We start from the raw sequence: 22,199 nt of genomic DNA on the forward strand, positions 1-22,199 counted from the left end.
GTTACTGACATATCGTACATGCAAGTGACATTAGTGCGTGAGCTGCAACAGCATCAATTAATAATGACAAAGATGAACTCTTGTTACAGCACAGGTATTGACCCACAACGATGAACTGTTTGGGTGACACAGGAGGCTTAGGTGGTCCTAACAATGACATTCCTGTTTGTTGTATCGGTGTGATGATCAAACACAGCTGTGGAAATACTGTACTGTACTCAACAGCGTTGTGAGGGTTGAAACTACCCTTAAAATGGACTCCAGTCCTGCCCTGGTTTATTCATTCTAACCAAATTATTTATAAATAATACAATAAAATAGTAAAAACTCATTAAAAAAATAGAATGAACTATTTTCTGATTTTACATATACATTTTAACCTCATTAATGAATCACCTGACCATCTATCTGGTTTAAAAATCAAACGTGGCCCTTGAGCACAAGATTACCCAACCCTGCTCTAACCTGTTTTATTGACTAGTGTAAGTATTGTAATGCATCTGTCAATATTCTCTGCAGGGATCAATATGTATTATTAATGTTCCCATACAGCGTTAAGGTCTTGGCTTTTGGCTTTCCCTTTGTTGTCGTCCTGTTTTTGCAGTTTCCATTAATCATTATCTCACTCTCATGACCAAATGGCGCTCTCGTGTGTTCATTTTTAGCAACAACCAGGCACTAAAATCAAAACCTAACATACTGTAAATACAGTCAGTATACGTTATAATTCGCTTCTTTCTTTAATGCAAGTTATAGTTAAATAATTTTTGGGAGGACGTCTGCCCAAACATCTGAGTACAATTACATGATGAGTAACTGTAAATACAGTACATGATATAATTTGCTTCTTCCTTTAATGCAAGTTATATTTAAATTATTTTTTGGAGGACATCTGCCAAAACATCTGAGTACAATTACATGATGAGTAAATGATTCATACACCACCCCAAAATACCCAACTTCTGCTTTATAAGTAGTACAGTAGTATACTTACTTAATCACTTGTACTATATAAACACATTCATTTAGATTTCCATTATGAATGAAAAAGTGATCTGGAAAATCTATTTTCTTTTTCAAGAGAATGTATTAAGAATTAACAGGAGTATGCATACACACAGATACATTTGAATCCCTTAGAATATTGTTGTGTCCTTAAATTACTATATTATTATTATTATTATTATGAAGCTTTCTAATGATGTTATCTCAATTAAACTGAGAGTTCACACTTTCACAATAAATATTATGAAAGTGATCGTCACTTTGTGCAGGAGGGGGAACCAAACACTAAAATGCAGACGTGTTTTCATCTTTTCTTACCCAGCGAGTCAAATGACGTCAGCTAGCCAGTTCGTTTTAAACATGGTGCATTGCGAAAGCAGTGCAGCGTGTCAAGAAAACATACTGATCCACTTCAATACTGGATAGTGGAATGCAAGCAGCAGCCCGTCTACGATTGGTTTTCGTGGGGGGAGGGCATAAAATACACCGGAGCGTTACACGCCACTGGCTCACAGCCTCAGTGACAGTTAATTGCTGAGGAAAAAATATTTAGATTGTATTTAGTTTAGGATAAAGACAAAAAGATGAAATCAATAAATAAATAAAAATAAAAATAACAAAATCCCAGTAGTGCGGGAAACAAGCAAAAATGCAAAACTTGTTTTGACTAATCATTGTCATTTATTGTTTTCTTTATATTGAAGAGGAAAAAAATAAATAAGTGTTTTTTTAATTGGGGCGTGGGGGGGGCAAAAATAGAGATTTTACTTTGAAGACCATGTGTGGTACAGTATACCTCCTGAAAAGCAACATCACTAAGTTACATTTTCTTGGCTAGTTATATAAATAACAAGGCAGCAGGGAACGTCGTCCTTATTTTCTTATTGGTAATTGTCAAAGCGAGCTGCGGCACGTTGGGAATTCCACAAATGACTTTTTTTTTTTGTCTGATGTTATCCACCCCTCCAAAGTTGGTTTCATTTTTTTTTTTTTTTTTTTTGAAAGGTTCTCACGGCACTAACAATGCTTATGCAAGTGTGCGTGCGAGTCTGTGTTTGTGTGTGTGTGTGTGTGTTGAGGGCGTATGCGTGGTTGAAAAGGGACACAGGATAACACACGCAGTCACGCACACTATTAAGAAAGTGTGCAAGTGTGTCTGCGCGTGTACGTGCGTGATTACTTGCAAACAGACTGCAACTTGAGAGTTAATGTTTGAAGATAACACATGGAAGTCATTCAAGGAAGGGGGTGTAGCCATAGTTTCATAAGCGCGTGTGTGTGTGTGACATTAGTGCGTGAGCTGCAACAGCATCAATTAATAATGACAAAGATGAACTCTTGTTACAGCACAGGAATTGACCCACAACTTTCAGGTGGTCCTAACAATGACATTCCTGTTTGTTGTATCGGTGTGATGATCAAAACACAGCTGTGGAAATACTGTACTGTACTCAACAGCGTTGTGAGGGTTGAAACTACCCTTAAAATGGACTCCAGTCCTGCCCTGGTTTATTCATTCTAACCAAATTATTTATAAATAATACAATAAAATAGTAAAAACTCATTAAAAAAAATAGAATGAACTATTTTCCGATTTTACATATACATTTTAACCTCATTAACGAATCACCTGACCATCTATCTGGTTTAAAAATCAAACGTGGCCCTTGAGCACAAGATTCCCCACCCCTGCTCTAACCTGTTTTATTGACTAGCGTAAGTATTGTAATGCATCTGTCAATATTCTCTGCAGGGATCAATATGTATTATTAATGTTCCCATACAGCGTTAAGGTCTTGACTTTTGGCTTTCCCTTTGTTGTCGTCCTGTTTTTGCAGTTTCCATTAATCATTATCTCACTCTCATGACCAAATGGCGCTCTCGTGTGTTCATTTTTAGCAACAACCAGGCACTAAAATCAAAACCTAACATACAATTACATGATGAGTAACTGTAAATACAGTACATGAAATAATTTGCTTCTTCCTTTAATGCAAGTTATATTTAAATTATTTTTTGGAGGACATCTGCCAAAACATCTGAGTACAATCACATGATGAGTAAATGATTCATACAGCACCCCAAAATACCCAACTTCTGCTTTATAAGTAGTATAGTAGTATACTTACTTTATCACTTGTACTATATAAACACATTCATTTAGATTCCATTATGAATGAAAAAGTGATCTGGAAAATCTATTTTCTTTTTCAAGAGAATGTATTAAGAATTAACAGGAGCATGCATACACACTGATACATTTGAATCCCTTAGAATATTGTTGTGTCCTTAAATTGCTATATCCATCAATCCATCTTCTGAGCTGCTTCTCCTCACTCGGGTCGCGGGCGTGCTGGAGCCTATCCCAGCTATCATCGGGCAGGAGGCGGGGTACACCCTGAACTGGTTGCCAGCCAATCACAGGGCACATAGAAACAAACAACCATTCGCACTCACATTCACACCTATGGGAAATTTAGAGTCTCCAATTAATGCATGTGCTTGGGGATGTGGGAGGAAACCGGAGTGCCCAGAGAAAACACACACAGGTACGGGGAGAACATACAAACTCCACACAGGTGGGACCGGGGATTGAACCCGGGTCCTCAGAACTGTGAGGCTGACGCTCTAACCAGTCGCCCACCGTGCCGCCCATTACCACGTCACGATGTCTAATTTAGTCGAAAAATAAGCTCTTGGTCAACAAGGCAGCAGGGAACGTCGTCCTTATTTTCTTATTGGTAATTGTCAAAGCGAGCTGCGGCACGTTGGGAATTCCACAAATGACATTTTTTTTGTCTGATGTTATCCACCCCTCCAAAGTTGCTTTCCTTTTTTTTTTTTTTTGAAAGGTTCTCACGGCACTAACAATGCTCATGCAAGTGTGCGTGCGAGTGTGTGTTTGTGTGTGTGTGTGGAGGGCGTATGCGAGGTTGAAAAGGGACACAGGATAACACACGCAGTCACGCACACTATTAAGAAAGTGTGCATGTGTGTGTGCGCGTGTACGTGCGTGATTACATGCAAACAGGCTGCAACTTGAGAGTTAATGTTTGAAGATAACACATGGAAGTCATTCAAGGAAGGGGGTGTAGCCATAGTTTCATAAGTGCGTGTGTGTGTGAGGGGGAGGGGGGGAGCCAACAGGAATAAGCAGACTTTTATGAACAAACAAAAAAAAAATGAACATTTTTGAAATTATAACTTTAAAACTTCCAAATCTTCTGGTTTCATTCTCTCGGCTATACTGTATGCATACTTTATGGTATTCTTGGTTCTCTGTAAAAGCAGACAAATTGTCTTTGTGTCTTTGGGATATCAGTTTTGGCTTGGAAACTGATTAACATTTTGAATTAAACACTAACTGGTCAAACTTAAAAGAGTGCCAGGTCATAGTTTGAAATCTGAAAATCCTCTAAAGCTCACCATAACCTCAACACGTGAGACAAGCATCAGCAATTCCCCAAAATATAGTTTCCAAAACCAGATTAAGTGTATGTGATCATAGGGATAGAAAAATACAAATTAATAATTAGTCCAATTCAATTGTTCTGAACTGTAATGTAAACAAGTGCTTTTCAATAATGAGTGTTTTTGATAAAAAATAACACTGAAATACAGTATGAACAAGAACAAATGAAATCAAACAGTTTTATGATTTCTGTTTAGGACATACATAAAGCACAATTGCTTTTTATATATTGTATGAAAGTTTGAAAAACAAAAATCAGTGCAAAGCAGTGAGCACAAATTCTAAGCAAAAATGAAGGCTTGTGTTTGTTTCTAGGATGAAAATACTGTAGCTAGCAAGCAAGCTAACATACAGTCGGTAACGATCCTGCACTAATTTTAGCATCAGAGTTCTGATTAACCCTATTATTTTCCCACAAGCGAAAAAAAATTAAGTTATAACAGCCTCACAGATTGTGAATTGTTCCTTTATGACACACAAAGTACATTAAAATTCTTATCAATTCTGTTCTAAATTAACCCATGACAATAATGACCACAATTTAATTTATCATAAATTGGCTACATTATCAGTGCGTAACAGTTGTACTCAACTTACATAGCTTGTTTTGGAAGTTTTTCTTTTCTTTCTTCAACCCTTTTCAGCATACATCTGTCTGTCTCATACAAATGTAGAAACAACATGAAACTCCAGTTGAGGTTTTATTCTGTATCATTGATATCCATTTTATGGTCCATGTACTAGTAGAATAACTAGGGTGCACTAGTTGAACAACTGTTTGGTAGTAGTCATATTTTTCCACTACTAATGCGACTTGTGGCCTATTAGTATGCTGTTAAACTTAACTGTAAACTACTATGCTGCACTAATAACGCTAGTAGGCCCAACTAGTAGGTATGTGTCATGCACTAGTATTCTCCTGGACCCTACTAGTAGCACCAGTTAGGCATTTTTGTCCTCAGTAGTATGTACTACTAGTACCAAAATGTCAAGTAAGGTAAACCATACCTAACTATAGTACCACAAGTAACAGTGAGAATGCCCACTAGTAGTACTAGAAAGATGTTTTTGACCTTACGAGTACTACTAGTAAAGGTCAAAATTGCTATCCATGAAACAAACAAAAACAGAACACACTGCAACATACAATAAAAGTCTACTGTATGTGCAGCACTACTTGGCTTGCTTACCGACGTTTGTTTTTGTACCCAAGCAGTATATCCTGTTCATCTCAAATCACACATTGACAGAAACATTCAACTGAAAAGTAACACACAGGAAATCATTACAACACATTTTTTTCATCATGATATTTCCTCATAATCACATAACATTATAATGTTTTTAATATGAATCTTTTATTAGTATCATTGCATTTATGTTCTTATTGACTGAGAAAAACTGTGCAGGCTTCAAAGTATGAGAAGTCCTTGAGTTTACCCAATAAGGGTTTAAAAAACAGAAAACGTCTGGGCACTTGCTGGGTTGTGTTAGAAGTGCAATCAGAATTTCAAAGGTTTCATGTTGTAGCTGTGGCAAGTGGTAAAATGATCAAATTATGTTAACAAATGCCTGCAAAAAGGCCGTAGTCATAAAGAATGAAATGTCAGAGAGGGAAAAAAGGTGAGATGAGGCCAAAAGGGTTTGCGGGTGGGGGAGTAAAGGCATGGTCAAAGTAAACTTTGCACTGCTTTGCGCAAGTCAGTTGTATAAGCCGAAAGCAAAGCCATCATGACTCGCAAATCTAAAGCCAACCGCGGACTAATGAGACAAATAAAACACATTTGATGCTTGAATGAAATGAAAACGCTATTAAAAAGGTGAAACTATTTGCCTGTTTAAATGTTTGACAAATGTGTTGCTTTCTCCCTCAAGTTGCAAAGTAATAACACAAAGTTCCATAACACACCCAGTTGTAAATGAGTAAACATGAGCGTGACAAGATATGTGTGTGTAAAAAAAGAAAATAGACAGACACGACAGCAAATGATTAACTGGTGTAATCTTACATCCCTCCGTCTTGCTTTGATTACATCACGCTCGGTAGATGCCTGATAAAACAGCTCCCAGGACCACATGCTCACTCACACACGCACACACGCACACACATACACACACACCACACACACACACTTCAACTGGCAAAAGTTGCGACTGGCTCTTCCTCTATTTTGGCCACTTTTGCAGCAAGGGAGAGGAGGCGATGTGTGTCAGGGTGTGGTTTTCCGCACTGGGGCTGCTGGCCGGGCTCTGTTGCTCTTTTCTGGGGCCTGCGGAGGGGGGGAAGGTGCTGGTTATTCCCGTTGATGGGAGTCACTGGCTGAGCATGAAGATCTTGGTGAAGGAGCTGACGCACAGAGGACACGAGGTGGTGGTTTTGGTGCCTGAGAGCAGTCTGCTGATGAACAGCTCAGAGGGCTACAGGACTCAGCTCTACAAGGTGCCCTACAACAAAGCCGAGCTGGACGGCACGTTTGCGCAGCTCCAGGACAGTGTCTTCGTCAAGTCGCCGGTGTTCACCGACATGTTGTTCAATGTAGAGCTTTTGGTCAACTTTACGTCATTCCAGGGAAGAGGCTGTAGAAGTCTCCTGGACCAGCAGCCTCTGCTGAGTCAGCTGAGGGATGAAGCCTTCGATCTGGTGCTGACAGATCCTTTCCTCCCATGCGGCTCCATCCTGGCTCATATCTTTGGCATCCCGGCTGTTTACTTCCTACGTGGACTTCCCTGTGACTTAGATTCCAAGGCTAACCGGTGCCCCGTTCCATTGTCTTACGTTCCCAAATTCTACTCCGGTAACACAGATGTCATGACCTTCACAGAGAGGGTCAAAAACAACATTCTGGCTCTGGTGGAGTCCTATTTGTGTCATCTCATGTATGCCCACTTTGACGAGCTGGTCAGTGAGTATGTGGAGGAAGGCATGACCTACAAGAATCTGTTGAGCCATGGGGCTATTTGGCTCCTGAGATACGACTTTGTCCTGGAGTGGCCCAAACCTGTGATGCCCAACATGTTTTTTATTGGCGGTATCAATTGCGCAAAACAGCAACCCCTGCCCGCAGTGAGTATTCCAACCACTAAAGCCAATGACGTGTCACATCTGGATTCACTCAAGGCGTATTATGTACACTACAGCACATGCTTCCTCTTTACAAGATCAGGCTTAGACCTTCAATGGTGGCCAGTCAGAATTAGCAAGGACCCTGTTGCTGACTTTACACAATTAAAAGTACTGACTTACATTTACAACTTAAATTTGTTCCCTGAAATTGTATTAATTTATTACCAACAATCTATTTTCTTCAATTTGTCGTGTTTCTCTTGGCTAAAATCAGTAGTACCGACAGATGTAACTTAAACTACAGTATATTAGTAATGGCACTGTTTCTTGAAACCAATCAGATTTTAAATTCATCCTCACAGGGCCAAAGCGTGTCAGCATTTTTCCCACTTCTGATTGGTGTTGCTCAGAGCAAAACTTGTTACAATTAAGTTTGACTAGCAAAACATCTGTAGTGTGGAATGTGCTCAGCAAGAAGCATTTTGAGTAGCCAGAAATCAGTGCAGTGATGCTTTAAACTACAGTAGTGGAGTTGTAGAAAATCTAAAAATCTAAAACGTTGCTCTTGCATTTTTGTTCCTGTCGATATTTATATGAGTGTGTGCATTAGTTACTGTTGGTTTTTGTGAATTTATTTCATAAAACTCTGACTGTGGCTTGTGTTTTAAACAGTCACTTTCCAAATGTATATATTCTCAAACAATTTAACGATTTACCAATTGAATGAGTTGAATATACTGTACTCAGTAAGGTGTCTTTTTCTGCTAACAACAAGAGCCCTTATTGACCAAGGGGGATATCAATTATTCACGGACATTTGCAATTCTCGGTCGGAATCTGTCCCTATGCCCCACAAATAGAGAGGTCCGGTTTATCTCCGTTTCTCCCCTCTCAAACCTTGTTCTGTCCAACTGCATTCCCAATCAATATCTAACTCAATACAAATAACTATAGAGGCAATATGTCTAACTCTTCTGTTGTACACAAAAAAAAGCATACAGTTCACCATGCTGCATGACTAAGCATCTGAAGAGGACAGGTTAGAGGGGGAAAAAAAAGAAAAAGAAAAACAATTGTTATTGAAAACACATAAGTATACAGTACGTGAAATTTTAACTAGATTGACAAAGTATCAACTGTGGTTCCATTCTTTGACCCGTGGTTGGGCCAAATTGCAACACTTCACAACTGTTTGAATAGTTAATCAAATCAGAGCTAACCATTTGGAAAACAACAATAAGGATTATTAGGGATTACTTGAGTAATCTTGTTTGCATGTTTAGCAAATAAAAAATGCTGTTGTCTTGCAATGCGTGAAATGTGCCTCATGTAAAGTATACATCTGCACTACGGCCAGTGTGGCAGGGATTCTGAGTGGATGTACACTGAATAGAATCTGCAACATTAAAATTGTACCACAGAGTACTTTTAATCAGTCCATACATAAACCTGAAGTACAGGAGCATGTTATTATTAATTTTTTTTAACACAATGTTCTACATCCGATGTGCTGAAAATAATGCTTTGTTTGGTCGTGGCAGGATTTGGAGGAGTTTGTAGAAGGCTCGGGGGAGGATGGCTTTATCATCTTTACCTTGGGCTCCATGGTGTCCAAGATGCCAGAGGAGAAAGCCCAACAATTCCTTGGTGCATTTCGGCAGATTCCACAGAAGGTAACTGCACCAGTTACACAATAAATAACATTTTCACACTACATCCTGCATACTACATCATAGCCCAAATTAACCAATTTTTCCATGCAGTAAATGTGTGTGTGTTTCAGGTTTTGTGGCGATACACTGGAGTTGAACTTAAGAATGTGCCAAAGAATGTTAAACTGATGAAGTGGCTACCTCAGAATGATCTTTTAGGTAGGTTTGGTTTTATGGCCATAATTGTGTCGACTTTAAGTATTTGCAATAGTAGTCATATTTTAAAAATGAACTCAAGATTTAATCTGGCTTTTTCATTACGTTACATTTTAATGTATAACTTTTGTTTTTCTCTTTTTATATTCTTGTCTTCTTTCTTGTGATCCTGTTTGTTGTAGTAAGATGAATTATTTGTATTTAATTTATCGTGGTTCTTATTGTATAAAGATAAATTGTTGTTTCTTCTTGATTATTTTACATTACAATTTTGCCTTGAGATAAGAGTTTAATTTGTTCCATGATCACATTTGTAACTCAAAACACTCATATTATCTTTCCCTGTTGAAATGAATGGAAATGCCATTAATCCATTCCAGCCTCCGCCCAAAAATCCAACAAAAATGTTTGTGATGTTTTTTTAAATAAGAAAAATACCACTCTACAGTAAAATATTGTATTGATTAAAAAACATACAAAATATCCATCCACCCATCCATCCATTTTCTGAGCCGCTTCTCCTCACTAGGGTCGCGGGCGTGCTGGAGCCTATCCCAGCTATCATCGGGCAGGAGGCGGGGTACACCCTGAACTGGTTGCCAGCCAATCGCAGGGCACATACAAACAAACAACCATTCACACTCACATTCACACTTACGGGCAATTTGGAGTCTCCAATTAATGATAAAATTTAATTAATTGAATTTCATAATTATAATAATAATCATTATTACTTATGTTTTTGCTTAAAGGATTATATAACGCTGCAACACAGATGCTATTTGTTAGCGCATCTATGGCGTTGCGGGCTCGGTCTTCACTTCAGGTCCTAAGAGACTGTAATTCCCAGGAACTTGAAGGTCTCGACGGTTGACACAAGGCAGCTGGACAACGTGAGGGGCAGCTGTGGCAAAGGATGCCTCCTGAAGTCCACGATCATCTCTACAGTCTTGAGCGTGTTCAGCTCCAGGTTGTGTCGGCCGCACCACAGCTCCAGCTGCCCCGCTTCCTGTCGATATGCAGACTCGTCACCGTCCTTGATGAGGCCGATGACAGTGGTGTCATCTGCAAACTTCAGGAGTTTGACAGTCGGGTGCGCTGAGGTGCAGTCGTTCGTGTAGAGAGAGAAGAGCAGCGGAGAGAGGACACAACCTTGGGGCGCCCCATTGCTGATGTTGCGTGTGGATGAGGTGGCCTCCCCCAACCTGACCTGCTGTGTCCTGCCCGTCAGAAAGCTGTAAATCCACTGGCAGATGGCAGATGAGACGCTGAGCTGGAGAAGCTTGGATGAAAGGAGTTCAGGGATGATGGTGTTGAACGCTGAGCTGAAGTCCACGAACAGGATCCTCGCGTAGGTCCCTGCACTGTTGAGGTGTTCTAGGATGAAGTGCAGTCCCATGTTGACTGCATCATCCGCAGACCTGTTCGCTCGGTAGGCAAACTGCAGGGGGTCCAGCAGGGGACCTGTGACGCTCTTGAGGTGGTCCGGCACGAGACGTTCAAAGGACTTCATGACCACAGATGTCAAGGTGACAGGCTTGTAGTCATTTAGACCCGAGATTGCAGGTTTCTTGGGGACTGGAATGATGCTGGAGCGTTTGAAACAGGATGGTACTTCGCACAGTTCCAGAGATCTATTGAAGATCTGAGTGAAGACTGGTGCGAGCTGGTCCGCGCAGACTTTGAGGCAGGATGGGGACACATAGTCTGGGCCTGCCGGTTTGTTAATCGTTCGTTGTTTGAAGATGCGTCTCACATCCTGTTCATGGATGGTTAACGCAGAAGTCAGAGGTGTGATTGTGGTCGGGGGTGCGGCTGGATGGGTGGGTGTGAAAGTGTCCTTTTCAAATCTGCAGTATAAGGTATTTAAGTCGTTGGCTAGTGTGCTATTGTTCTCAGCTTGGGGGGATCGTCGCTTGTAATTAGTCAGCGATTGGAATGCATGCCAGACTGATTTAGAGTCGTTAGCGCTAAACTGTTTTTCCAACTTTGCTGCATAGTTCCTCTTTGCAATGTTAATTTCTTTAGTCAGCTGGTTTCTAGCTCGATTATACAGGGCCCTGTCCCCGCTCTGATATGCGTCCTCCTTAGCTTGGTGAAGCTGCTTAAGTTTAGCAGTGAACCACGGCTTGTTGTTGTTGAATGTGCGAAATGACTTTGTTGGTACACACACATCTTCGCAGAAACTGATATGGGATGTAACAGTGTCCGTATATTCATCCAGGCTGCCAGCTGAATTTTCAAAGACACTCCAGTCTGTGCAGTCTAAACAGCTTTGAAGTTCCACCTTTGCTTCATTGGTCCACTTTTTCACTGTAGGCTTCGCGCATTTAAGTTAATTTAAGAATTGTTCACTATCTGCCAAACTGCTGCTCTGTGAAGTGAGTTGAGTTCATTACCACCATACAGTGCTTGTATGGGTAACTCGCATCTCAAGGCACCATTGTACTTTTATTTATCCCTTTCTCGTATTTTTCTCTCTCCTTTATTCAAGTCACTTTAACCCTATTCTACCTTCCTCATCAATGGATTTTCCAAAATGTTATCATTATCAGTCAGGCTGCAGTGTGGCTGCTTTTATTGTGAAAAGCACTTTGCAATGCAATATTTGTATGAAAAGAGTTTAACAAATACAAATCGATTGATTTCTCTAACATGATATCCAATCATATCATGATTGCTTTGCTCCTTGACCTCAAACTCTTTCCACATGCTCCTCAGCTCACCCCAAGGCCAAAGCGTTCCTCACCCACGGAGGGACCCATGGTATCTATGAAGGCCTCTGCAACGCTGTTCCCATGCTCATGTTTCCACTGTTTGGAGATCAGGCGGACAATGTTCACCGCATGGTAGTGCGTGGCATTGCCGAGACGCTCAGTATACACGACGTGAAGACAGACGAACTGCTGGTGGCTCTGAATAATATTATCAATAACAAACGGTAAGGCAACTCTGATGTGGATGTTAAGAATAACCCATTTGACTGACTTCTAGTGTGTCTGTGTGTGTGATTTTGATGTTTAGAGAAGTATGCATGACAGTACTTGTGATGTCAACATGGGCCAAATATAATAGTTGAAACAGGAAAAATATACACTACTCACAACAAGTTGGGAAAATTTCACTTTGGGGTAAAATTTCAGGATGAATCTAAAATGAACTATAACCTTTGCAGGTGAACTTAATTTGACCTCTAAACTTTTAAATTCACATGTCCAGCTGTTCAATGTTTCATCATTTTTTTTGCACAACTTGCTGTTCCCTCTAACAAGGAGGGAAATGGCCAAATTCACAATAGGTGTTTTGATCTATAAATGGACTAATACATTTTCTGGTTCAATTAAAAATGGTATTTTAACAGTCCTCTTCATCATGCCCTTTACATTTTGACGTTATGATACCAAGATGACAACTAATAATTGACCAACAGTACCATGCCATCAAACAGGATGTTCTCAGACGGAAGTGGCCAAGAGCTTAGTGTCACAATGTCATCAGCAGGTTACAACAGAGATAGAGAGACTGCAAGTCACAGAAAGGCAAAAAGTAGACGTCCTTGGAGGAAAAAAAAACAAAAAAAAAACTAATAACATCTGCTCCTTTTTAGAGAACAGCAGTTTGAGCAAAAGTACCCAAACATGAAACAGTTCAAACTGTTTATTCAAAATTTGAGAGGTTAAATATAAGTTCACCTGTATATAGTGCTGGTTATATTGCATTTTAGGTTCATCCTGAGATTTCACCTAAAAGCCCAATATGGGTAACATTTTGCGAGTAGTTCATCAGTCTATCACTAAAAATAGGGGTCAAGTGGAGAGATTCGTGACAATAATGTCATTATGAACTATTGTGAAAAGCAGCATTCCATTGGTGTTTTAGTTTAAAACAAATCTTGGTTTAATATGACTGTCAACAAACTGTAGTCCAGATAAAGCAAGGTCATAGACGGGTATTTCTCTGATGTACTTTCTTTCAAGCGTAGCAAAGGTCTGATGTGCATCGTACATCTGTTTGGCCCGCCGCCACACTGCGGCCGAATCCAACTGAACTGTCGACTTTTGCTGCGATTCAAAACTTAAATCACAGGTAAACAGCGTTGCAACATCACAGATGTAACAGTCAATCATTTTTGTATTACTGTATTTATAATTTCATATGTACCAGTAGCTAGAAAGCAAAGTGTAGAGAGTCTCTTTTGCCAAAATAAACGAGTACTGTCAATGATGAATGGGGCAATATGTATAATATATAAACACACTCTCTCCATGTTGTTTGTGGTTCAGTAAAAAATACTACAGTAGTATATGTGGCGTCTCAAAATGTTTTTTCCCAACAAGAACACCAGAGGTTGCAGTTTTTCCATTGCATCAAGTTGGTTATGTGTGCGAGGGTCAATCGCCTGGTGTGCGGGTGTGAGTGACCGACTGTATTTTTTGCAACAGTCCCGTTCAGTCACATTTGGCCGCTTCACTTGGTGTGCGGCAGGCCGTAATTAGCATGGAATTGTGCAACTTTGGCATGCTAAGCATGCAAATGTTGTTTATTGTAATCCAGTTGTGAATATAGTTCATCCATCCCTAATGTGTCATTATTGACTGTGGCCATTATCAGTGACATATATATTTGCCTCTGTGCAGTTATAAAGAGAAGATGGTAAAATTGTCCACAATACACCTGGACCGCCCCGTTCAGCCTTTGGACCTGGCTGTCTTTTGGACCGAATTTGTCATGAGACACAAAGGAGCAGCACATCTACGTGTAGCGGCACACGATTTGAACTGGTTCCAGTACCACAGCCTAGATGTCGCTGGTTTCCTGCTCGCTGTGGTTGTGACTGCACTGTGGGTGACTCTTAAGTGCTGCTTGTTCTGCACCCGCAAGTGTTGTAGAAAGGGGACTGCAAAGAGGAAATCAGAGTAAAAACTCTGACAGATGTAAATGGAATGTAAAGTTCTATGACTATTGTAATGGTGTATGAATGGATGTGTGTCTGTGTTGAATGTGTGCCGGCAACATTTTAAGATGATCTAAACAAATAAATAAATACATTTGTTTTGGCTAAATGGTCAAGCTAAATCTTTTGTATATTGTTGTTTTACTGAACTGTTACTGTCAGCTGAAAGGTTTGATCATAAAGAACATTGATGGGGTCAATTCCTAAACTGCTCTCAAGCTTGAATGAAAAAGTAGACCGTGAATAAAGTCACTCTCTTGTAGAGCTCGTGAAGAACTTCTATAACTCTCATTTGGGGTTAGGGCTTTCACTTTCACCTCTATACGTTAAAAAGCAGGAATATGGAAATTGGTAATTACTGAAACCCAAATTAAGTGATTAATTTTACAGCAATGTTAGACAAAAACAACTATTTACAAATGTAATCTATAATCTTAACATTAATTCACAAATAATTAAATTTGCAGAACATGTTAATATAAGTCTGACATTAATCACAATACAAATTTTCTTAGTAACATATTTAACCACAATGTGTGAGAAGGCAATCATCAATCTCTGGCCTTATATTAAATTGTCACTTAAAATTAAAGTATAAAAGCATATGACTCAATGTCGATTAAAAAGCGAGTGAAAATGCATTAATAACATGTTTAACAATTTGCAGACTATTAAGAATGATTATATTGTAGTCGTTGTGCAGTAGCGAAAAGGATTTTATAAAAAAAAAAAAAAAAAAAAAAAAAAAAAAAAAAAAAAAGTGTCATCACAACATCTGCCAGCACCTCGCATCAATTTCCTTTATGGGGGAAAGTGTTAATGACTTCGGGGGTCTATCTTTCAAAATGTGTCTGATCAGTCAGTGCTCATCCTGCACAGCAATCATGATGCATGTTTACTGCACCGTATTTGCCCTTCATCTCTTCTCCTGGGTTGCAGGTAAGATTCAATTAATGTCTGTACATAGTTATGAAGTTCATTTTTACAAAGTACAAATACATGAAGAAAAAAAGGAATCTGCATATCCATTTCATCAGATGCAACAGGGAGCAGCATAGTGGGCGGTAAGGTTGCAAAGCCTCATTCCAAACCCTACATGGCATCGCTGCAAGTCCAAGGAGTCCACAAATGTGGCGGGATACTAATCCGCGAGGACTTTGTTCTGACTGCAGCCCACTGCAAACAGTGAGTTTGTATACTGCCAGTGCATCTACAATGTCTCCAACCTGGCGATTTGTGCTCACATTTTCATCATTCCATTTTTCTCACATCCAAATATAAACTCAATTGTCCATGAGTTTGATTTTGATGACTTTCGACACATTCACTTGCATATTTTGGCTTGAGGGAGGAAGCTGCAGCATGCAGAACGCACATGGAAATAAGGAGCGCACGAAAAGAAAACCTACAACTTTCTACTCAGACAAGTACAATAAATATAAACTAAATGTTGTTTGTTCCTTTGGTTGTCAGCCCTGAGACGACAGTCATACTTGGAGCACACAACATAGGCATGCATGAGAAAAGCCAGCAACGGAGTCCCGTGGCCAAGTTCCATCCTCATTCAAAATTCGATGGGAACTTCAGCTATGACATTATGCTACTTAAGGTAAACAAACAAGTCATGTTTACTTTTGTTTAAAACTTGAAACATCGTTTTCATCCCATCTAAAGCAGTGATTCTCAATGTGTGGGACGAGCGCTCCCAATAGTGTTACAAGAAAGGTGCATAATGTTACAGTGACATTTTTTAAATCCAGCACATTACATTTGTTAAGTACAGTTAAGTTATATTTAACTTTAAAGTACAATACAGTTTCGACCTGTTTTGCTGGATGCAGATGTTACCCATATACGTTATTTGCATCCAACGTGTGCTAAGAAATCATGATTTAAATACAGTATTTTACTTTTCTATATAATTTAAGCGAAGTGTGTGCAGAAGTTCTTAGATTGTCCCACACGATAACGGAACAGTAATAACCAATTGTCATACTGTGCTCTCTTACAGTTGAAACGTAAAGCGAAACTGAACAGGTATGTCAAAGTGATCGGACTGCCCAAAAAGGATGGGAAGATCCCAGCCAATAGGAGATGTACTGTTGCTGGCTGGGGCCAAACTGTGGGAGGATGTAAGGAGGCACCCTCTTCAGACCTACTGAAGGAGACCACCGAGAAGATACAGTTCAACTTTGAGTGCAAAAACATTTGGCAATACTACTTTCAGTCAGATCACATGACATGCACCAGGCCTGAAAAGAACGGAGGGGTTTGTTTGGTAATGCAGTCTATCTATCATAAACTACCACACAGGCACATGCATCAAATAACACGTTTAGCCACCGACAAACTGTGATAATCTTTCTGTTTCCAAGGGGGATTCTGGAGGACCATTAATCTGCAACACTAAGCCTCAAGGAATAACAGCCTTTGTCAACAAAGAGGACTGCAGTAATCGCAGGATACCGCATGTCTTCACCAAAGTCCACCCCTTTCTTCCCTGGATTAAGGAAGTGATGGAGGGGAATGTTCTGGCATGAGCCCACCGCATTTGTTTTTACTTGCTAAATGTTGACTTGATTGCTCTTATTTCTCAGAAAAAAAAGCAGGTACAGTTCATTCAGAAATAATGTAATAATTAATTTAATTTCCAAATAATGCGTGTAATCTATTCTCAATATTAAAACAAGCAAGATAAATGGATATGTCTTGCTTTTGCTTTGCTGAAATGATTTGTCAGCTGTGTGGCCAAATGTAGACATCTGCTTTTCCAATTATTGTTTCTTTAACTGAATGTAACAAATGTGGACTTCGATCAATAAAAATATATATAAAGTGTTAAAACCCATATGAATATGCTCATAATAATTGTCAAATTATGAACTACAGCTTTTCAAAATATTTTAATAGACCGTTTAAAATTATTAAATGGATGATTAATATATAATCAATGTTTTAGAGAAAAGAGAGTGTATTTTTTGTATTACACCTCTCGTTTTGAAAAAGACACATCACAGCAAAAGCTCTAAATGTACAGTTTAGCTCCAAATTTATACACCAGCCAAATTGGGACTTTTCAATTTGGCAAAATAGCGCAAGAAGCCAGAGGTGGGATCAAGTCATTGCTTTGCAAGTCACAAGAAAGTCTCGTCTTTGCCCTCAAGTCCCGAGTCAAGACAGGCAAGTCCCAAAGACTTGAGACTGACTTGTGTCTCGCAAAGCAAAGACTTGTTCCCAACTCTGCTAGAAGCCCATCCATCCCATTATATCGCGCTTGTCTTATATTTTTTGACACCGTCAAAATGTAAAATACTAACAAACACAAAAGAATAATAATAATAATAAAATGTCTTAATGTACAGTCTTTTGTCACTTATGTGATTTCCAGGCAAAAGTATGTTCCCCAAAGGACAATTCATATTTTCTTTTAAACTAAATTAGCAAAACAAACAACAACAACCCAAAAAATGATTGTATCTATCTGGTTTGGCTTTGTCAATCTGGTTTATTGAACATGCATTTACAGAACGACACATTTCTTAATGATTTTAGCATTAGACAGATACTGTACATAACATTGCTTACATAAATGAAAAATAATTGCTCTCATTTTCCTGCTAACTTCTGTAGCTATCGTCATCAAAAGACACTGTGCAGTTTTGACTGGTTTACTTATAGCATTTGAATTGAAAATGACTGATTACTGTGTAAATGTTTTTGTACAAAGAGTAAATGAAAGTGAAAATCTACATTTGCTAAAGTCAAACCACGAACCACGTTGTCAGTCATAGTGCAAACTCTTGAAGTTGAAGCGCTTTCGGTCCGTAAAGCCTGTCATCTGCAGAGACAGACACATGGCATCCATTTTCTTAATGACTTGAAAAGAAGTACATTTTGACAACACTGAACAATATTTGGATAGTATAGGACAACAGTGCAGCTTTTTCTTACTTTTATAAACAGAAATAAATAATTTAAAAGCAAAACTTACCTGACTTGTATCTCTTGTGAAATACCTTTTTTCAATCACCTGTTTGGAGATACAGTACATGTATTTATCACATCTCAAATGCAGTGTCGTTTTCTGACGTGCATTATGCGTGGCTGCACAAGGTGCCATTGCTGGGGCGGCAGCAACAGGGCCCAAAATTTCAAAATAAAAAAATTGCTACGTGAAATGGTTTTCTATTGTGTAATGCAAGACATGTCAAACATTGGCGTGTGTACTGTATAAGGAATTTGCGCTCCCTTGTGGAGTTGCCCTGTATTGAAGAGATGCATTTTCAAAGCTCAAATTAATAAAAACCCACTTGAGGTCAACCATGTCGCAGGAGCGTTTAACTGGCCTGAGAAATGTACATTTAAACAATCAAAACATTTTAGGACGCTCACATACACAAGTGTAGTAAACATGCATCCAAAAGTGGTGCAGTTTGGAGTCCGACCAGCATTTTTTGGAAATTCTGTATATGCCTCAAAGTTTAGAGAAAGTTCAATTTACATTATTTACGTGTATGTCCTCATTAGGGCTGCGGGTTAGCTGGAACCAATCCCAGCAAGAGGCAGGGTACAGCGTGGACTGGTCGCCAGCCAATTGCAGGTTACATATCGACAAACAACCATTCTCACCAAGGTTGTTAAAGCAAATGAAAACGAACAACATGTCGAAAATTAGAACTGAACAAACATTTTCGTTAACTGAAATAAAAATAAAAATGAGAGTTTCAATAAAAAACAACTATTTGAAACTGCAGTCTGTTCACAACATTTATTAAGACCAAGTATAACCATAACATCATCTTTGTCAATTTATGTCATGCATAAGCGTTTTGGGTTGATCTATATATTTTGTTTTTTATATTTTATTTGTGGAGAGTTGTTTATCTGTCCTAACTGATTTTTTTAATGCTGTCTTTTGTTGATTTCTTTAATGACAAAATACGTTTTTAATCTTCCACCTGAAAATATATCCCATATTACACCAAAAATCTAAAACTAACACTAAAACGAATGAAAACTAAACCGAAAAACGGGTATTTTCAATTTAAAAAACTAATTTAAAAAAATCAACAAACCCGCCCTAATAAAACAACCAAAACTAACTGAAGTTGAAAAAGTCAAAATAAAATGCAAACTGAAGCTAAAGAAAAGTCAAAAACTTTATAACTTTGATTCCTACTCACATCTATGGGCATTTTTGAGTAGGATTCAAATGCCGAACATCAGAACTGTTACACAGAAAATGCCCACTTTGCATCATTTCTTACGGGGAAAAAAATTGTTTGGTATATACTACTTAATGCTTCGACTTTGAACGTTCCACAGTGTAGAAAAAACAAAAAACAAAACAGGAAATGTTATCATCTTATTTAAAAATCAAATGACCTCTTACATAAAAGTATGGTTTGTACTAAATTGCAGTACAGGAAATGAGATGATTACTTGAAACATGTAATAAAAGTTACTGACAGTGATGACACTTTCCTACCTTCAGTCTTTTTTCTTGATTAAAATATTGTGTCCATCCAAAATACTGTAAACTAGGACTACAGCTATAATTTAGATGACGGATGGTGGGAGGTGGAATAATAGATGGGTTTTAATCCATGTCAATGAATGCTGCATGTTTTACTCAGTTCATCTCACCTTGTCAAAGAATCTGCTCAGCTTTACTGCATTGGACGTGCCTGCAGCCAAGTATCTCAGATTGGTGCAGTCCTGGAGAAACAAATCACACTTTCATACACAAACCCTTAGAGATGGTGGATCTTGTTTGCCTATAAATACACGTGATTGCATTATCTTTTAATGGAACAATTGACATGCACCTACTTTTGGGTGCACAACCACTAGGAGTCCCTATAGATGTTGCGTCGCTAGCTTGTTGTCTCGGTAGTATTCAGCATTCAAAAGGGGCATTGATGAATAAAACACATTGACTTACAAGATTGATCTCCTCCGCGTTGAAATCTTCGGACAAGAAGGCTGTCCGCGTGAGAACCTCACTGCGTTTGTTCTCAGGAATCTGGTCAAACTTGGTGCCGATGAGCAGCAACGGCACCGGGTTCTCGGCAAACTGCTCACGGTCATAGTCACTGCAGGAAAAAAAAAAGAAAAAGAAAAAACAGTATCCCTTTACAGGTAACTAAAAAATACATCGCTTAAGGTCGATACTGTGTAAACCAGTATTTCACAAATCTTTATTGAACCAAGGCACATGCTGTATTTGACATTAGAAAAATCTCAGGGCGCACCACCAAACAAAAACTTGAAGACTATGTAACGAAGTGTGGACGTGCTTAGTTGAGCACAAAGCTAATATACTCGCAGGAAGACATGACTTACTCTGTCATATGAATGGCAACAGGTGGATACACGTGTTAACTGTACCTTCAGCCATCTAATGGAAGCACATTTAGTTGTTCTCCCTGTTACTAGACGTCGTAAGCATAGATAGATGAGTAAAGATACATTACTTGTGGTAAATAAATGAACGTTTTTGGACCAGTGAAGTGAAACTGCATCATTTGTCACGGCAAAAATGCGTACCCATTCGAGACAATGACCCCCGTTGGAGACAAATCCTTGTTTAAAGCTTCCAGTGACCAGCGATAGAGATTCTGAGAGGATTTCTTATTCGTCAGATCGTGCACCAAAATAATTCCTGAAAATCATAAGGGAGGTGAAACAAACAAGGAGAAATCATGGCTGTAAGTTGTACAAATATTATAGGAGCATGAACACAACTCTACCGTTGACTGAATTGTAAAAGACAGCTCTGGTGCTTTTGATACTGCTGGCACTGCCGACCGAGCCCCCGACGTCCCATAGTTCAATGTAGTACGTTTTCTCCTCTGGGGTTCCCTCTTTATAGTCTTGGACCTGTATTGCAAAATTCAGAGCACATTTCATTTAATTATTTTACAAAGTTAAGGCAAAGAGACCATGGGCACTTAACAAAATCCAACAGCATCATTAGTTTTCATCTCAATTAAACATCATCTTACCCGTACATCTACTGAGCAGCCAACAGTCCATGATGGATTCCCTAAAACCTGGTTCTGGCACAAAAGATGTACAAGAGACGACTTTCCTACACCTGTCAACAAGCAGAGCAGAATGTACGACACTCAGGATTTGAATGCATCAACTCCATATTTATTGAATAAAAATAACACAAATATGGAGACCAAGTTGTAGTTCATATTATTATTAAAGTTAATGCATTGATCTTAACCACAGCATGGCAATAAACAAACACGTGTGTGCCATTCCGAGGTTTGGACCGTTTGCATCATTCACATGAAAACTCCACACTCACTTTTGCCTTGCATGAAAAACATACAGACAGGCTAAAGCTGGGGATGTTTACAAGTTACTGTAGCATACAGCACTTTGGAGCAAGGTATTATAATATGTATACATACATAGCCGTGAAGACTAATGTTATTAAAAAAAGACGTACTTACCGGAATCGCCTAAAACGAGCACCTTTACTCGATCAAGAGAAGCCATGATCTGCTGCTCACATATATGTATTGGTAGATACGACACGCCCATTTTGAGCTCCGTGCCGATGGGGACGCTAGGCTAGGGAGGTCAAAGTCGTTAGCGCATTCCACGTATGTGCACGACAAGAAAACCAAAAGACCAACGATGCTGGGACATTGTGCTGGCTACGGCTGGGTAAAACGTCGTACAATTATGACATGGAACTAGGACTCCCTTTCACAAGTAAAAATAAAAAAATATGTAAATTATTTTAATGTTGTTTATTAATATCATACGTTTTGGCGTTGACAAAAACAGTAACTTTCATGAAAATCAGTTAAGAAA

General features: G+C 39.0%; 3 protein-coding genes across 4 annotated transcripts; 2 read left to right on the forward strand and 1 right to left on the reverse strand.

The window, feature by feature from the left end:
* Positions 1 to 6,514: 6,514 nt before the first annotated feature.
* LOC133486315 (UDP-glucuronosyltransferase-like) lies at positions 6,515 to 14,485 on the forward strand. 2 transcript variants are annotated; one of them, XM_061791235.1, is made up of 6 exons: positions 6,515 to 7,541; positions 9,083 to 9,214; positions 9,325 to 9,412; positions 12,131 to 12,350; positions 13,392 to 13,495; positions 14,047 to 14,243. In XM_061791235.1, exons 1-5 carry the CDS (start codon positions 6,525 to 6,527, stop codon positions 13,486 to 13,488), a joined length of 1,554 nt encoding a protein of 517 aa, XP_061647219.1. In that variant the 5' UTR covers positions 6,515 to 6,524; the 3' UTR covers positions 13,489 to 13,495; positions 14,047 to 14,243. The 2 variants fall into 2 exon arrangements, with proteins under 2 accessions (XP_061647219.1, XP_061647218.1); XM_061791234.1 differs by lacking the exon at positions 13,392 to 13,495 and having other exon boundaries at positions 6,532 to 7,541; positions 14,047 to 14,485.
* Positions 14,486 to 14,636: 151 nt separating this feature from the next.
* On the forward strand, positions 14,637 to 17,769 carry LOC133486317 (granzyme B-like). Its single transcript, XM_061791237.1, has 5 exons — positions 14,637 to 15,302; positions 15,401 to 15,548; positions 15,837 to 15,972; positions 16,375 to 16,641; positions 16,739 to 17,769. The coding sequence occupies exons 1-5, from the start codon at positions 15,167 to 15,169 to the stop codon at positions 16,901 to 16,903; spliced, it is 852 nt and encodes a 283-aa protein (XP_061647221.1). The 5' UTR covers positions 14,637 to 15,166; the 3' UTR covers positions 16,904 to 17,769.
* A 79-nt stretch (positions 17,770 to 17,848) lies between these two features.
* rabl3 (RAB, member of RAS oncogene family-like 3) lies at positions 17,849 to 22,054 on the reverse strand. The gene is made up of 8 exons (XM_061791238.1): positions 21,833 to 22,054; positions 21,371 to 21,462; positions 21,116 to 21,245; positions 20,913 to 21,027; positions 20,308 to 20,458; positions 20,010 to 20,081; positions 18,355 to 18,393; positions 17,849 to 18,201 (listed from the first exon to the last, which is right to left on the reverse strand). Exons 1-8 carry the CDS (start codon positions 21,921 to 21,923, stop codon positions 18,145 to 18,147), a joined length of 747 nt encoding a protein of 248 aa, XP_061647222.1. The 5' UTR covers positions 21,924 to 22,054; the 3' UTR covers positions 17,849 to 18,144.
* Between the last annotated feature and the right edge of the window lie 145 nt (positions 22,055 to 22,199).

The sequence above is a fragment of the Phyllopteryx taeniolatus genome, chromosome 12 (genome assembly GCF_024500385.1).
Source record: "Phyllopteryx taeniolatus isolate TA_2022b chromosome 12, UOR_Ptae_1.2, whole genome shotgun sequence".
Taxonomy (NCBI): domain Eukaryota; kingdom Metazoa; phylum Chordata; class Actinopteri; order Syngnathiformes; family Syngnathidae; genus Phyllopteryx; species Phyllopteryx taeniolatus.